The 17,249-nt window shown below is 41.2% G+C and overlaps 1 protein-coding gene across 6 annotated transcripts in view; it reads left to right on the top strand.

The window, feature by feature from the left end:
• The window catches only part of OTUD7B (OTU deubiquitinase 7B), a 51,728-nt gene that overhangs the window by 31,276 nt on the left and 3,203 nt on the right, over positions 1-17,249 (top strand). For all 6 annotated transcript variants that reach the window (XM_057721795.1, XM_057721814.1, XM_057721824.1 and 3 more), the window contains 9 exons: positions 2,628-2,816; positions 4,685-4,912; positions 6,398-6,499; positions 7,896-8,023; positions 12,399-12,511; positions 14,884-15,011; positions 15,317-15,466; positions 16,030-16,144; positions 17,094-17,178. In XM_057721795.1, coding sequence (XP_057577778.1) covers positions 2,628-2,816; positions 4,685-4,912; positions 6,398-6,499; positions 7,896-8,023; positions 12,399-12,511; positions 14,884-15,011; positions 15,317-15,466; positions 16,030-16,144; positions 17,094-17,178 — 1,238 coding nt within the window. The remainder of the gene's footprint in view (positions 1-2,627; positions 2,817-4,684; positions 4,913-6,397; positions 6,500-7,895; positions 8,024-12,398; positions 12,512-14,883; positions 15,012-15,316; positions 15,467-16,029; positions 16,145-17,093; positions 17,179-17,249) is intronic.

Below are 17,249 nucleotides of genomic sequence, written 5' to 3'. Positions count from 1 at the left end.
AGATATGGAACTGATTGGAAGGTGGCCAGAGTGGTAAAATCAGTTAAGAATATTGCCATAATTCAGGTGAGAGGTGGATGGTGACTCGACCTACAGTGGTAACAGCAGAGTGAGAAGTGGGTGGATATAAGATATCATTTAGAAGGGGAACCAAAGGACCTGATCCTCATTTTCTGTCTCTATCTTTCTGTCTCATGCTTTTTCCTTTGAAAGTTAACTCTGGTTGTAGAGTAAAGAACAAATTGTAGAGGGGAGGGACTAAGAGTAGAGAGACTGTGGAGCCCCTCCCAAAGACCAAAGACCAGGTGAAAATATGAAGACCTGAATTGGGTCAGTGACAGTAAAAATGAACAAGAACGAATAGATTTGAGAGATGCTTCAGGGGTACAAACAACCCTGAGAATTAAGTAGATAGTGAGGGAAGAGGAGGAGTAGGGTCTGAGGAATGGTAAAGAGCTGAAATGACTATAGTTTCTGGCCTGGAGGGGTTGTGATGCCATAACTGATGTAGGGAATATAGAAGGAGAAGAAGCAAGCTTTAGGAGGGAAGATGATGGACATCCAGTTTTAGACATGTTGACTGTTAGGAGGACCTGATTTTAGGGACTTGAGCAGACAGTTGGAGGTAACGATCCAGTGCTCCAAACAGATCATTTATTCATTCATTGATTCAGGACAAAAGTCCTCTATTCTTTAACAAATATTTATTGAGTACCTGTTACGTACCAGGTTCTAGATGCTTGAACAAAACAAAACAAGCAAAAATCTCTGCCCTTGTATTCTAGCATGAGAGATAGTCAGTAAACAATAAACATGATAACCAAGTAAATTGTAAAGTACTATATTAAAAGGTGTTATGCTATGGAAAATGGCAAGGGGAATGATGAAGCAGGTTGTGATTTTTAGTTGGGTAGTCAGGGCAGGCCTTATTAAGAGTGAGACATTTGAGCAAATGCCTGAAGGAGACGAGGAATTGTCTGTGTAGATATATTGTGGAAAGAGCCTTCTTGGCAGTGGGAATAGTTGGTGGAAAGGTAGTAGGTGGGAGCAGTCCTAGCATGTTTCTGGGAACAGCAAAGAGGCCAGTATGACTGATGCAGAGTGAGCAAAGGGAGTTGGAGCAAATGGTGAATCTAATGGTTCAGAAGTAAATTCATCCAGCATGGATGACCAATACAGCTTAACTGGAGAATTATAATTATAACAGCAGTGGCAGTAAATACATACATAGTGCTTTCTGTGTGCCAAGCACTGTTTTAAGTGCTTTCAATTAATTTAATCTTCATGATAACCCTGTGTGGTATCATCTCCACTTTCATAGCCAGGGAAGTTGAAGCACAGAGGAAAGGTTAGAAAAGTAGGCCAGGTTGTAGAAAGCCTTGAACATCAGACAAAGGAGCCTAAACTTTATTCTGTAGGCAGTGGTAAGCCGCTGAAAAATTTGATTATGAAACTGAAATGATCAGAATTGTGCTGTAGAAAGATTAATCTCATGGGATCCTTTAGAGTAGATTGGAGATGGGACACTAGGTGATATAGGAATTGAATTAAGGTGGTGACAAATGGAATAGAACAGAAAGAAGTGTGAACAGTTATGCAATATGTTATTTATTGACTAATTTAACTAGAGAAAGCAACTGAAAAATCTGTTGTGACAAATCTATCATTTGGGTCTTTTTCTTCAGCAGAATAGTGATTCTTTTTTTTATATACTTGATTTATTTATTTTTAAAAATATTTCTTTATTGGCTGCATTGGTTCTTCGTTGCTGCAGGTGGGCTTTCTCTAGTTGTGGCAGTTGGGGGCTGTTCTCCATTGCAGTGTGCAGGCTTCTTGTGGTGGCTTCTCTTGTTGCGGAGCATGGGCTCTAGGCACTCAGGCTTCAGTAGTTGTGGCACGTCGGCTGAACAGTTGTGGCTTGTGGGCTCTAGAGCGCAGGCTCAGTAGTTGTGGCACACAGGCTTAGTTGCTCCACAGCATGTGGGATCTTCCCGAACCAGGGCTCGAACCTGTGTCCCCTGCATTGGCAGGCGGATTCTTGACCACTGCGCCACCAGGGAAGTCCCCAGAGTAGTGATTCTTAAATTTGAGGGGAATTAACAATTCTCTTTGATAACCTGATGGCAGCTGTCATCTCTTTCTTTAGAAAAATGCACATACCTATAACTTTGTGTACAATTTCAGGTCGTTTAGGACACCCCATAGCACATCTAGGCTCAGAACTCTCTGAATCTCAGAATTAGGAGACCTGGGCTTGAGTCCAGCTGAGGCCCTGTTGCGAACTAGCCATGATTTGGGGAAGTGACTACTTCTTTAGGCTTCATTTCCTTTATCTGTAAAATGAAGTTACTCGGTCTCTAAGAGCCCTTTCAGTTCAGAGAGAGAAATTTTCTATGCTCATGGGGTTTTCTTAGGAAATAGACAATAAGTAAATAAAGAAGTTGTGGTATTCCAGATTGAAGTGTTTTGAAGGAAATTAAAGTAGGGGGAGGAAAAGGAGAATCACTGAAGTGCACATGATATGCTTGCTGGTTTTGATAAGATGCTTAGAATGATGGTTCTGTGTCTTTCCTCAATTTTCCTATACTCTCAGCATCTAATTCACTTTTTGCTTTGTGTCCTGACAGGAAAGAATTGGGATGTGAGCGCCGCCCTCAGTGATTTTGAACAGCTACGTCAGGTCCATGCTGGGAATCTGCCCCCATCCTTTAGTGAAGGGAGTGGTGGCTCCAGGACCCCTGAGAAAGGGTTTTCTGATAGAGAGGCTGCTCGCCCTCCCCGACCCACCCTACAGCGGCAGGATGACATCATTCAAGGTATTGGGGTACTGAGGGCTGTTTCCATATGCGGAGTAGAAAGGAAGGGAGGTGGCAGCTGACCAGTCAGAGAATTTAGTGAGCCTTTGGAGATGATTCCACTCCTCTCCCACCTCCCCAGCCACATGATCAGAGGTGACCTCAGTCTGTCCTGGTGCCGGAACTCCTGTTTGCATATTGAATGTTATCCTGTATAAAGGCCTTCAAAGAGATAGAGGAAGAAGGGTAATAATCCAACTGTTGAGATAAGATACACATAAAGATAGAATTCAAAAGATCTACCCCTTTGGTGGATATTTTGTTAATATTTATTAATATCTGTCAAAATTTTTAAATGCGTGTATATACTGTCTCAGCAATTTGGTTTCTAGGAATTTATCGTGTGTGTGTGTGTGTGTGTGTGTGGTGTATCCTTTTAAATAAATACTTCCATACCTAATTCATAAATAGACCAAAGACATGTAGTATAAAGCTTGAAAGTTAAAGCGTGGAAGCACCTTTTAATTGTCCGTTAGTAGAGGAGTGGTTATATAAAGTGTAATCATCCATATTATGGAATACTTTGCAGCCATTAGAAAGAATTAAGTAGAACATGATGTGCTGTTTTGGAAAAAATCTCTAAAATCTATTGAGAAAGGTAAGATGTAGAACAGTATATACAGCATGTTCCTGTTTATGTTTTTAAAAATTATTATAAAAACTATATGTTCTCCTATGGGCATAAAAAATTCTAGGAACTCCCTGGTGGTCCAGTGGTTAGGACTCCGCACTTCCACTACAGGGGGGCACGGGTTCAATCCCTGGTCAGGAAATTAAGATCCCCTGCCTCCCCACATGGCAAAAAAAATTCTAGAAGGATACAAAAGGTCACCTCTGGGGAAGAGATCAGGAATTTTTCATGAGAGGGAGATTTCTTTGTAACACTTTAAACCTTTTGGTAGCATTTTGTTTTTTGACCATGGGCATGTGGTACTTTTAAAATACCTTTAAAAAGAGTTTCAAAAATAACAACGCTATAAAATAACTTTAGACTAACTCTACTTACTTTGTGCATCATCCTTGGCAAATATTGGGTTAGACCTGCTACCCAGTATGAGTTTTAGCTTTTTCTGATAGTCTTTAGATAACTCAAACCATGCAAATGAATTTTAATACTATACTGGGCAAATTATGATCACAATGGAATATCTGCTGGAGAATTATAAGTGCCATGTATCCAAAACAAATGAAATAGTTTGGGGCACAGTCCACATTACCTCCTTCCTCTGTGATATGTTAAGTAAGAGTTGACTGTATCTGTGAATTTCTGATAAATATGAGTATCAACAAAAGTAGCAGTAAATAATGTAAATAAATGTTATTGCAGGTAGATAAGAAGGTTCCTGAATATGTGAGATTTGTCATTAATTTTCTGTAATGGAAATCCTTTTCTACATTCTCCAAGGCTCTGGGAATTATCAGAGAGATTATTTGACTCAGTCTAGCCAAATGAAACCCCATTTCCCTTATTCCCTCTTCCTCCCACCAAACAATAACCAAGTTGCCAAATGAATGGGTCCCTGTTATGTTGGGAAATGGAAGTGGAAGAAGACAGTGTCATGGGGAGAAGAAGTTGAGGCAAATTTCAGAAAGGGTAGAAAGAGAAATGTATATCTGGTGCTAATGTGAGTGCCTGCAAAAATGCCACCTTCTGTGTTTCTCCAGTTGTATTTTGCATGAGAAAGAGGGTCATGAAATTTGGTAGCCAGTTAGACTTCACAGTTTTTCCCTGACTGGAAACCTTGTCAAGAGGTAACTGTCACCACATGAGTGGAAAGTTCTCTGAGTGGGTTGTGTATGTTCTAAGGTGACTCCATTTTTCATTGCAGAAAAACGCCTGTCTAGGGGCATCTCTCACGCCAGCTCCAGCATTGTTTCCCTGGCCCGGTCCCATGTCTCCTCCAATGGTGGGGGTGGGGGGAGCAGTGAGCACCCCCTGGAAATGCCCATCTGTGCCTTCCAGCTTCCAGATCTCACTGTGTACAATGAAGACTTTCGCAGCTTCATAGAGAGAGACCTCATTGAGCAGTCCATGCTGGTTGCCTTGGAACAGGCAGGTCAGTGAGTGCTTCCTCTCCCATGCTTTCTCTCTGCTCTCCACCTCTGGGCAGCCTTGTGGAGGGGTTGGGCTTGACCAGCAGCTTCCAGTCTAAGCCTGTGAACTGACTGATTGCAGTCAAGCTTGGCAGTCAGTCAGAGAGATATGTACTGAACTAGGTGCGTCTTCAAGTTAAAGAAAAGACACAAATAAGACAGTTTCCTCTGGAAATTTCCTGTTTGATGGAAGGGAAGCCAGATACACAGGTGAAAGGCTTATAAATCAATACCTAAAAATCAATACATGAAAAAAATACAAATGAATTATAGTTGGCTCTGGAATACCTCATGAACAGATGCACACAAGAGCCAGTGCTGTAGGTGATGCACGGTGGTGATTAAACTGAGTCACGTTTATTTACACAAACCTTTCCCAAAAAGTTTATTTACCTTTACAATTATGTTTGTCTTAAATTACTGTTAAAATTAGTTGGTATGATGGGGTGAGACAGCTGGGATATCTGGGAAAGCTAGTCAGGTATTAAAAAACCTCCCATGGAAGTAGGACTCAGGGGTGGGAGGTGGGAGCACGGAAAGGAAGTTCTTACTTTTCATTTTGTACCCTTTTATACTAATTGTGTGCATCTATTTATAATTTTTAAAGCAGTTAGCAGTTTATCTGACTGGTATGATTATAGGTCAGTTTTTCTTTCAGTAGAATTTTCAGTAACTCAAGAACACTTTTAGGCATCATTTGCAAAATATTTTCCTTATGTAAGTAAGGGATCAGCAATTGCAGGATGACAACAGAATTGAGACATTTTCTTGGGTGTTTTAAGTACTTTGTCTTGTTGCTTATGTCTTTAAGGTCATACCACATACATGGTGACGTGCTTACTGTCATGTATGCAGATTATACACGCACGACACTTTGAATATACGTGTTGGGTTGTTTTTCTTTCACTGATGATGGATTTGTGCTGACCTTTATTGCTACAATGTCTACTGGTCTCCTGACCACAGTGAAGAAATCAGAGCCAGACCAAGTAGCCAATACAGATTTCAACCTTATGACCTTGGCCTCATCATCCAACCCAGAGTTGTTCAATCTTAGCACTATCGACGCCTAAGACCAGATGATTCTTTGTTGTGTGAGCTGCCTTGTGCATTATATTGTGTTTAGCAGCCTTCCTAGCCTCTACCCACTAGATGCCAGTAGCATCCCTCCCACCACTTGTGACAACCAGACATATTTCCAGACGTTGCCAAATGTCCCTTTGAGGACAAAATTGTCTCTACTTAAGAACCACTAATCTAACCAGTTGTGCTCACCAGATTCTGATGAACCAGATATAGGTGAAGAAGATACACAGAGTAATAGAGTGATGGTTTGATTCTGGATAGGCTTCCTAGAGGAGGCAAATTTAGAGTCTATTTTAGAAATAGGGAAGTAGGGAGAGCTTTATGGATAATCTGCTCCTCTCCTTTTCCTCCTGCTCCTGTAGGACGTTTGAACTGGTGGGTGAGTGTGGACCCCACCTGTCAGAGGCTCCTTCCTTTGGCAACTACTGGAGATGGAAACTGCCTCCTGCATGCAGCCTCTCTAGGTGAGTTTTAAAAATGGTCCTTCATTCCCTCATAGAAAGGAAGCAATAGTTTAAATCTCATGTGAAGGACTTGATCCAACCAATCTGGATCTCAGATAGAGGTGATGGCTCAGAGCAAGGTTGTGCGTGTGTGTGCGCGTGTGCGTGTGTGCGCATGCTAGCACAGGAGGAGATGGAAGAGAGCCCTGCCCTGGTTTTCCAGTCTTGTTGAGAAATCGTGTGGAGAATGTAGGATTTAGCACAAGTCCCACTCTGAGAACTGACCCCCAGAAGTAATGAGCAGCAGTAAACAGTATACAGTATGTGTATGTATGTCATTCTACTTAGTATTTATTCTTTTGGTACATAAAAGAGATATGTTTTCAGCAGTCCCCTGTGAAACTTGTTTATTATTATTTTTTAATGCATGTCTAATCTGGAATAATGTACTTTTCTCTTTCTTTTTTTTCTTCTAGTTTTATTGATATAATTGACATACAGCACTGTATAAGTTTAAGGTATACACCATAGTGATTTGACTTACATATATTATGAGTTGATTACAATAAGTTTAGTGAACATTCATCTCATATAGATACAAAATTTAAAAAAAAGGAAAAAATTCTTTTTTCCTTGTGATGAGAACTTTTAGGATTTACTGTCTTAACTTTCATATATAATGTACAGCAATGCTAATTGTATTTATCATGTTGTACATTACATCCCTGGTACTCAAGAGTCTTGTAAATGGAACTTTGTACCTTTTAACTACCTTCATCCAATTCCCCCTTGTTCCTACCGCCTGCCTCCAGTAACCACAAATCTGATCTCTTTCTCTATGAGTTTGATTTTGAAGTATAATTGACCTATTTATAATTCAATATATTATTTGCCTTAGCTTTTAAAAAAAAGTCCCCATTTTCCAACCATCCCTAAGCTTTGATGCTGATTGCCATGTGCCAGACCCATCTTATCAGCTGCTACTCTGTATTTTATTTTATTTATTAAAAAAAAATATTTTTTTAATTGGCTGTGCTGCACTGCTTATGGAATTTTAGTTCCCCAGCCAGGGATCGAACCTAGGCCCTCGGCAGTGAGAGCGAGGAGTCGTAACCACTAGACTGCCAGGAAATTCCCACTGTGTATTTTAATTTGTTAGACTTGGTATCAAGAGTAAAGGCTTCCTGTCAGGAGTTTGTAGGATGTGGTATATCCCCCACTTTCAGGTTCTCAGAGTTTCTGAACCTCCAGAATAGGAACTTTTCTTTCTTGATTACCTTTCCCCCAAGTCACAGCAGGGGTTTCTTTGAACCTAGGCTTCAGCCTGATTTCCTTCATGCTAGAGTCTGTGTATCACAATCAACAAGTGGAATTGAGTCAAGGTAAGGTGTCTTACCATTATGTTTTCTTGCCATAGGGATGTGGGGTTTCCATGATCGGGACCTGATGCTGCGGAAAGCTTTGTACGCACTGATGGAGAAGGGAGCTGAGAAGGAAGCATTAAAACGGCGCTGGAGGTGGCAGCAAACTCAGCAGAATAAAGAGGTGAGGGAGTTTGGGTGGGAGGACGTTGTTTCCCACAGTTATGTAGGGGAAATGCTCAGTGCCTACCGGTGGGAAATGTCTCCTACTTAGGTGCTTAGGTCCGTGTTATTCCTCTTGTAATCCTGGAAATTGTTGAAAGTTCAGATACCACCGTAGGGTACGTGCCTTCTGATAGAGTTGAGAACTGGGGTGGGGAAGTGGAGGCCTGTAGAGGAGGTATCTAACATTGTGCTTTTACAGCTGATACACACTCAGGAAGCCTTTAGTGGCAGTCTTTTGCGAGATGAAATATGACAAGCTTGTAGGATTTTTGTGTTGTTTTGTTTTTTTGCTTATGATAAGGCTAGACCAATTTTTAAGGACTTATATTTTCAACTGTTATAGAAGTGTAGATGTATCAAAAAAATTTGGCTATATATACCATTTGTTTTTCATATATTCAGTTTGTTAAAAAATTGTAAGAGCATGAGTTTGAATGGTACTTCTCAGAAGTTCAGCAAATGTTGAGTTTAAATGGTACTTCTCAGGGGTTTAGTAAATGTTGAGGCCGCTTTTGTATAAGAGAGCAGCACTGGGGAGTTCCCTGGTGGTCCAGTGGTTCAGACTTGGCAGTTTCACTGCCATATCCCAGGTTCAATCCTGACCACCATGGCACGGCCAAAAAAGAAAAAAAAACCCAACACTGGACTGTTTGTACTTGCCAATCCTGTAGCAGGGGCTGGGCAAAATATGGCCTGTGGGTCAAATCTCACCAGCTGTTTTTGTTAAAAATTTTTTTACTGGAACACAGCCTCCCCCACTCAATTCATTTACATATGTATGTGCTACAGCAGCAGAATACAGAAGTTGTATGTCGCCCACCCACAAAGCCTAAAATATTTACTATCTGGCCCTTTACAGAAAAAAGTTTGCCGATTCCCTTCCCTTTAATAATGACATTATACAGTTACAGAAAGATAATGAGTCCTTCCTATTTCTTTCTGCCCTGGTTCTCTGTCTTCTGTGTTTGTCTCCTGCTCTTCATACTTTGCCATTTATTTCCAGCTTTTTTTTTTGTCTTTTTATTTCCAGCTTTTTTCCCCCCCTCTTTTTATTGTTCTATCATAACTGGCCATAATATAGAACTAAGAGATTTTCGTTTGTTTGTTTCAGGTATTAGAATTTGATGTTCTGAAGATTTAAAATATGGAAGTGGAATGTGTTATGTTTCTTTCTCAAAAATAAAGAACTCAATTGTTAAAATTAGGATGATATTAAGAGCAGAATCTGGTCTTTGATCAGCCAGTCTGCCCTAGAAGATTCCTGAGGCAAGGAATCTAGGGGCAAGACCAAGTAAACAGCATTCTTTATTGACACTAAACGCCCCCCTGGCTCTGGTGAGCTGAGCTGGACTACGTGGAGAGCTTTTATTGCCTGAGCTAGAGCCAGCCTAGAGTTTGCCTTCTGCATTGTTGAATTCATGCTATACCTGAACCTTAGATTTGACCACTTCAGAGACAGGAAAAGACCAAACAGATCATACCAGCTAGTAAGTAGACATGACAGCCACAGTCAGAGGATAGGTGGGCCAATTCCAGCTATGTTAAGCTACTATAGTTATTATTTTAAAGATGGGGTTAGATTATGATGGTATTTAGCCAGGAGACCCAGAAATACCCAAGTTCTATTCTTGGTCAGCCATCTATTCCCTCTCAAAGTCCCCAAATGGAAATACATGCCTAGAGAATAATAAATATTGAAGGAACAAATCTTTTTACTCCTTTTGCTCAGCACATTGAAAGTTCCATATGGAAATGAGATATATTGTTTTAGCTCAGGCCATTCATAGCATTATAGTGGAGTGGGGAAGAAGGTGATGGACTGGGGAGCTACTTTCAAAACTAAATTGGTTTTGATTTCCCAGGCCTCCTTGTTTCGTTGTTGAAAATGGTGGTAAAATACAGCTGAGAAGGGTACACCACCTAGTGGCTCTGTGTATAAAAACAGCAAACAAAAATAGGGGAGAGGAAGAGAGAGACAGATGCTCATGAATGTGTATCAGGGACCATTTATCAGAGTGACCAGAGCACTCCATATTATAACCTGTGCATTGTTTTTTTTTTGTATTTTTAGTTGAAAAAATTTGCGATAGAATTTAACACACTGAAAATGGCTTTGTCATTTTTTTTTATTGTTGAAGTAAAATGTGCTCACAGTAGCTCTTTAATTCCTGTTAAATTTGTCCTGATACCTCTCATGTTTCCAGTGTGATTCTTTCTACTCTGTCAATGTATGTTTAAAGTGTAACTCATTTTAACACCTATGTAGGCCAAATATAATTAATAAGATAGACTTTCTTCCAAATCATCATATATATCCTAAAGCCAACATGGTATTTTAAGACTGTTTGTACTACTCCTTCTGCTCCTTCGATAGAAATTAAGTTTTACTGAGCATGTATTTACTGATTACTGATCACATGGTAGGCACTAGGCATATTGCATAAAATATGGTCCTGGCTCTTAGGAGAAGTAGTAGGAGATGGACATGTACATATATAATTGCAACAAAGTAACAGGTTATGACTTCTCTGATAGAAGTCTATATAGCATTTGAGGAGGGAGGGCACAAAGGAAGGAGTGAGTGGTTGATGTACCAGGAAGATTTAGGAAAGGCTTCATAGAGGAGTGATACTTGAGTTCTTTCCTGACAGTTGAGAAATTATTCACCAGGTGGGTAAGGAGTAGACTGTTCCAGGCAGAAGGAACAACCTAGACAAAAGCTCAGGAGTAGAAAACAACTTGGTGCATTCAAGGAACTATGACTAATTAAATGGTATTAGAGAAGTGGGTTGGGGGCCAGGAAGTAGAGTCTGTATGCTATGCTTAAGGAGTCTGAACTATATCTAATAGGTAATGACAATTCTTAAAAAGAATTTGTAGCAGGAAGCAAACATCATCAGATTTTAATTTTAGATTTTATCTTTCTGGTAGCATTGTAAAAAATGGATCATGAGAATGTATGACTGAAAGTAGTAAAACCAGTTAAGGATCCATTGCAGTAGTTCATGCCTAATAATTGCTGACTAAAGGGATCTAGGTATGGGATGGGTGAAAGGAGAGGAGTTGTAGATAACTCCCTGGTTTCTAGTTGGGTGTCTAGGTGATGGTGTTATTTCACAGAGGTAGGAAAACAGGAAGAGGGGGTTTTATTTTATTTTATTTTGTATTTTTTTGTTTTTTTCTTTTTTAAAGAACTTTTATTGAGATATAATTGATATACAATAAACTGCATATATTTAAAGTGTACAATTTGATATTTTTTTCTTATTAGTAATGTATATATGGTGATCCCAGTCTCCCAATTCATCCTACCCAAACAACCAACGCCGCCCCCTCCCCGCCACGCTGCTTTCCGAAGAGGGGGTTTTAGAAGATGTAGAAGTTCAGTTTTGACTGAATAGAGTTTGAGGTAGTCATGGGCAGGTGGCAGTCTTCAGTAGGCAGCTGGATATGAACATAGAAATTAAGAGGAAGTCTGGGCTGCAGAGGAAGATTTTTGAGTCCTGCGTATGTAGACAGCAGTAGATGAGATTATAGTAGTAGAAGAGATAACCTAGAAAGAACCAAGGCTAAAAGCACTGACACAGCATCAGTATTTTTGAGGTAGACAATTCAGAGAGGTAGGAGAAAGTAGTGTTGTGTGAAATGAAGGAAAAGAAAGTTTAAGGAGGAGATCAAATGCTACATGAAGGCTAAGAAAGATGAGAACTGAAGAGTTCACTGAATTTGGCAATTAGAAGGTCATTGTCTTTTGCTAGAGGCAGTTAGGTGAAGTAGTTTGTGGGAGTGAGGGAGGGGCATAGGCTGTAGGGCAGAAACAGAAGCTAGACTGCAGTGGGTTGGAAAAGAATGGAAGACATATGAGTGATCACAGACTATACTTTAGTCTAGACTATAGATTTCTTTTTTAAGCTCTTTATTGGAATATAATTGCTTTATACTCTTCTACCAGTTTTTGAGGTACACCAAAGTGAATCAGCTGTATGTAGACATATATCCCCATATCCCCTCCCTCCCGTGACTCCCTCCCACCCTCCCTGTCCTGGCCCTCTAAAGCATCACCCATCATGGAGCTGATCTCCCTTTGTTATACAGCAACTTCCCACTAGCTATCTATTTTACATTTGGTAGTGTATCTATGTCTATGCTACTCTCTGACTTCTAGACTGTAGATCTTGACTATAAAAGGGAGAAGAGATTGGACTTCGTAGTAGAAATTGTTAGCCAAGTGCTAAGAGAATAGGGAGTGAAGTAACATGAGTGAGTTGGAATGGCTGTTGCCTCTTGAACCTAGCCTCTAATTGCTTGGTATTCCTTGCCTGTCTTTCACACAGTCAGGGCTGGTATACACAGAGGATGAGTGGCAGAAGGAATGGAATGAGCTGATCAAGCTTGCCTCAAGTGAACCCCGCATGCATCTAGGTACCAACGGAGCCAACTGTGGTGGGTAAGTATGTCTCATTGGAGGAGCAGGGAATAATCTTTGCTGAGTCCTCAGTGTCCAGAGAGCTCTGTGTGAAGAGGATGTTAGAGGGACTTCCTAGGTGGAGCAGTGGTTAAGAATCTGCCTGCCAATGCAAGAGACACAGGTTCAAGCCCTGCTCCAGGAAGATCCCACATGCCGCGGAGCAACTAAGCCCGTGCACCACAACTATTTAGTCTGTGCTCTAGAGCCCGTGAGCCATAACTGTTGAGCCCATGTACTGCAACTACTGAAGCCCACGTGCCTAGAGCCTGTGCTCCGCAACAAGAGTGAAAGCCTGTGTGCAGCAACAAAGACCCAATGCAGCCAATAAAAAAAAAAAAAAAAAAAAGAGGATGTTAGAAAAAGAGGAGAGAAAGCCATGGCAAGGGCATAGAAGGGTGTGACAGCATGGTACGTTCTAGGAAATACAGGTAGTTCAGTATTGCCAGAATATGGAGTGTGTGGCGCAGAAAGATAGATGAGGCTAGGCAGTCCAGATTTTTGTGTGCCATGGTAAGGAATTAAATTGTATTCTATCCAGACTTTGGGAAACTGCAGGACAAATGACCCAGTTTCCTCAATAAATAAAGACAAAGGGGGCTTCCTAGGTGGTGCAGTGGATAAGAATCCGCCTAGCAGTGTAGGGGACATGGGTTCAATCCCTGCTCCAGGAAGATCCCACATGCCGCGGAGCAGCTAAGCCTGTGTGCCACAACTGTTGAGGCTGCACTTTAGAGTCTGTGAGCCACAACTGTTGAGCCCATGTGCTGCAACTACTGAAGCCCACGCGCCTAGAGCCCATGCTCCGTTAACAAGAGAAGCCACGACAATGAGGAGCCTATGCACCACAACGAAGAGTAGCCCCCGCTCACTGCAACTAAAGAAAGCCCGCGCGCAGCAACAAAGACCCAACACAGCCAATACATTAATTAATTAATTAATTTAAAAAAAAGACAAAGAAAATAAAAAGGGAGAAAGAACCTACGTTTAAAGACACTTGAGAGATACATCAACCAGTTGGAATGTATAGACATTTATAAGACAGTTGGGGAAATGTGAATAATGCCTACATTAGTGCGTTAAGTTTTTAAAGTGTGATATTGATGATATTATGGTAGTTTTTAAATTGTGATATTGATGGTATCGTGGTCATTTTTAAAAAGAGTCCTTTATTTTTTAGAGATTGAAACTGAAATATTCATGGGTGAAATTATATGATGTCTAGGTTTTGCTCCAAAATAATCTGGTGTGGTGGGGCGGGTGTGGGGGCCAATCCCTAGGGAAATATATCAAGGTCTAGGTGAAACAAGATTGACTGTGTGCGTATAATTGTTGAGGCTGGGTGATGAGAGTTTAGTATAATATTCTTTCTAGTTTCGAATATGTTTAAAATTTAAATTTTTTTTCTCTAGTAAAAAGTTAAAAAACTATAACCTATCCACATTTTATTGTGTATAAGAATAATTTGGAAGGATTGTTTAAAATGCAGATATTTGGACCTCATCCCTAAGGAAGTCCAGTTGAGTTGGACTGAAGTAAGGCCTAGAAATCTGCTTTTGTAGCGAGCACCCAATGTTGAATAATGTTGCTTTAGGGGGCAGGAAGCCACTGAATTGTGACTTTGCGAGTGACAGGAGCAAATTCATGTGTTTGAACACACTGACGGCAGAGTGGATGATGAAGTGGAGGGGAGTAGTAGTAATCCAGGAAAGAGAGGGACATGGGTGTGAGCAAGAGTGCTGGGTTGCAGATGGCCAGAGGAGACAGTTGCAAGAGACACTTAAAAGATGGAATTGGTCAAGCCAGGTGATTAATTGAAGATGAGATATAAAGAACAGTAAATATTTCACAGATTTCTGATTAGGCTGCTAAGTAGATGGGTGAGGCTGTTGTTCAAGAAAGGGAACACGGAGGGATTTTTTTTCTTTTTTGTTTTGTTCTTTTCTGATAGGACATGGTGAGTGTGATGTGTGGGTGGTTGTGGTGGGTAAAGTAGTAAGCAGGATGAGGCTGCACAGTTGTATACTGAGCTACTAGACAAAGAGAATTAGGGAAGGTTGTTGAACAAAATGGGTATTAAGAGAGAGATTATGTGCCGATTCCTGACACTACTTTAACCCTTGAACCTTCACATTTCTTTTCTTGGATTTCCCCATCTGTGAAACGGAAGTAGAAACAGCCATGGTAGCATAAAATAATCAGCTGTGTCTGTGGCAGCCTTAAGACTGGAAAACCAGGAAAGGAGTTTTTTTTTTTCCTCTTTGCAGAGCTGGTCTTCAGGGGTCTTTTGTTTTGTTTTCTTCCCTCTCCCTTCCACTGCACCTCTTCCATTCTCTCCCCTCCTGCACCTCTAGGGTGGAGAGTTCAGAAGAGCCTGTGTATGAGAGCCTAGAAGAATTCCATGTCTTCGTCCTTGCCCATGTGCTTAGGAGGCCTATAGTCGTTGTGGCAGACACTATGCTGAGGGACTCTGGCGGGGAAGGTAAGTCAGTCCTCACTCTACCCTGAGTTAGCCCTGTTTGCAGAGCCTTGGGCTGAACACTGGAAGGAGGGCAGGAAAGGGGATTTATAGACCCTTGGGGAAAAAACAAGGTATAAATTAGAACAATGCAAAATTCTCATGAGATGCAGAGTAAAGCAGTTGAGGTTAATTAATGTGGCTTCTTAGTAAAGAGTTATTAAACATGGGTTGGAATGAAAGGGGGGCTCAATTGGCAGAGTGGGGTAGAGGGATTTCCCACTAGGCAAGAAAACAACCTTAATAATAATCTTTGCGGTTTCCTGCAGCATTTGCCCCTATTCCCTTTGGGGGAATCTATCTGCCTTTGGAAGTTCCAGCCAGCCAGTGTCACCGCTCCCCTCTGGTGCTTGCCTACGATCAGGCCCACTTTTCTGCCCTTGTGTCTATGGAGCAGAAGGAGAATGCCAAGGAACAAGGTGTGGAATGGAGTGTCTGTGTCTCTGGTGTCTTTTGGTCTGCTTTATTTTTCACTTGGAAAAACTGAAATGAGAGAGAATGTAGGAGGAAAGAATTAAGTGACATGTACGCTCAGAGAGAGCATGTTGAGATTGTTTTACTAAGCTATAAGATATACAGAGGTTTTAAAATTAAAAAAAAGAAAACACAGCCTGTATTCCCTGCTCTGGAGTAAAGAGCTTATAACCTTAAGGTCATAGAACCTTCCGAATGATGCTTTGCTGTATTTATCTTAATAATGACTTTGAATTCCCTGAATCTGTGTTAACTGGCAAGAACATCATGGATGTTAGCTGACTGGTGAGAAGTTGTGGAGATTAGTGGCCTAAATTGTGTTCCGGGGAATAAGGGAAAACCTGCCTGTTTTTAATGCTAAGGTAATTCACATGTTAAGAACTGAGAAGTGACTGCAGTTAGAGACCTTTGATATGATTCAGCCTCCTTTTCACTGAAGTCAGTCTGTGTTCAGTTGCCTTCCTCTCTCCTCAGGGAGACTCCTTGATCATGTTTTTTTCCTCCACAGCTGTGATTCCACTTACAGATTCAGAACATAAGCTGCTGCCCTTGCACTTTGCTGTGGACCCTGGAAAGGGCTGGGAGTGGGGCAAAGATGACAGTGACAATGTCCGATTGGCCAGGTGAGGCGAGCCTAGCCTTTCTGTTTGCTTTGTAGCTGCAATCTCTTCCACCTACCATGTCCCTCTCCAGGGGACTTTTCCTCAGCTCAGAGGCAAAAACAGTCACATCCTAGTTCCAGTGTCTTTGGGAAGACAGAGAGGTGGGAGACAGACTGGGCATCAGGACTCTTGCAGCTGCTTTTTCTCCTTGTGAAAGAGAAGGGAATCCTGGATTCTTATCACAGTATGAGGAGTACTCTTGCAGAATCCCCCAAACAGTGATCAGAAAATCAAGATAATCAAATCACACTTCTTCTCCCAGCCCAAATGAGAAAGGTTTTAAATAGTTGACCAAAAATAATTTGCTGTGGACTTTTGCCTTTCTGGAACTTAAACAGCAAGAAAAATATGTTCTCCCCACCCGCACCCCACCTCCCAGAAGTTGCCTTCCTCTACAGCTTCCTATGAATAGCTTGTGAATAGAAAAGCCTCTCCCTTACCTCTTACCCAGTGACTTCTTTGGGCTCCTGAAACTGGACCCAACTGAGGGGGTTTGATTTAAAAACCCAGAGTTTATGGCTTTTAAATAAGTTCTCACCTAATTATCAAAAGCTCCTTCTAAGTAATACTTACAGCAACAACAATAGTGGCTACTGTTTATTAAGTATTTCCTATTTTCTAGACACTGTGCTGAGTCCTTTCCAAATACTATTTTAATCTTCACAACAACCCTGCAGGATAGCCATTATTATCTATACCCATTATCAACCCCTCCCTGAGTTTCAGGGAGGTTGACGAGACTTGCTCGAGGTCATAAAGCTCAGTAATTGGTGGAGCCATGATTCAACCCCATCTCTGTCTGAGTTCCCAACCACGTAGCCATCTCCCACCCTACCTCCCAACTGGACCACACTGCTCTGCTTTTTAAAGGTCACAGTACTTTGAAATTCTTTTTTTCTGCTTTTCACAGCGTAATCCTGTCCCTGGAGGTCAAACTGCATCTGCTGCATGGCTACATGAATGTGAAGTGGATCCCAGTGTCCTCAGATGCTCAGGTGAGGACTTTTCCCACCCCACCCTTGCATGTTCTCATTTTCATGTCATGGAGAACAAGGAAATCTGGTGG

This window comes from Hippopotamus amphibius, chromosome 1 (assembly GCF_030028045.1).
Source record: "Hippopotamus amphibius kiboko isolate mHipAmp2 chromosome 1, mHipAmp2.hap2, whole genome shotgun sequence".
NCBI lineage: Eukaryota > Metazoa > Chordata > Mammalia > Artiodactyla > Hippopotamidae > Hippopotamus > Hippopotamus amphibius.
This window is presented reverse-complemented; position numbering and strand designations above follow the sequence as displayed.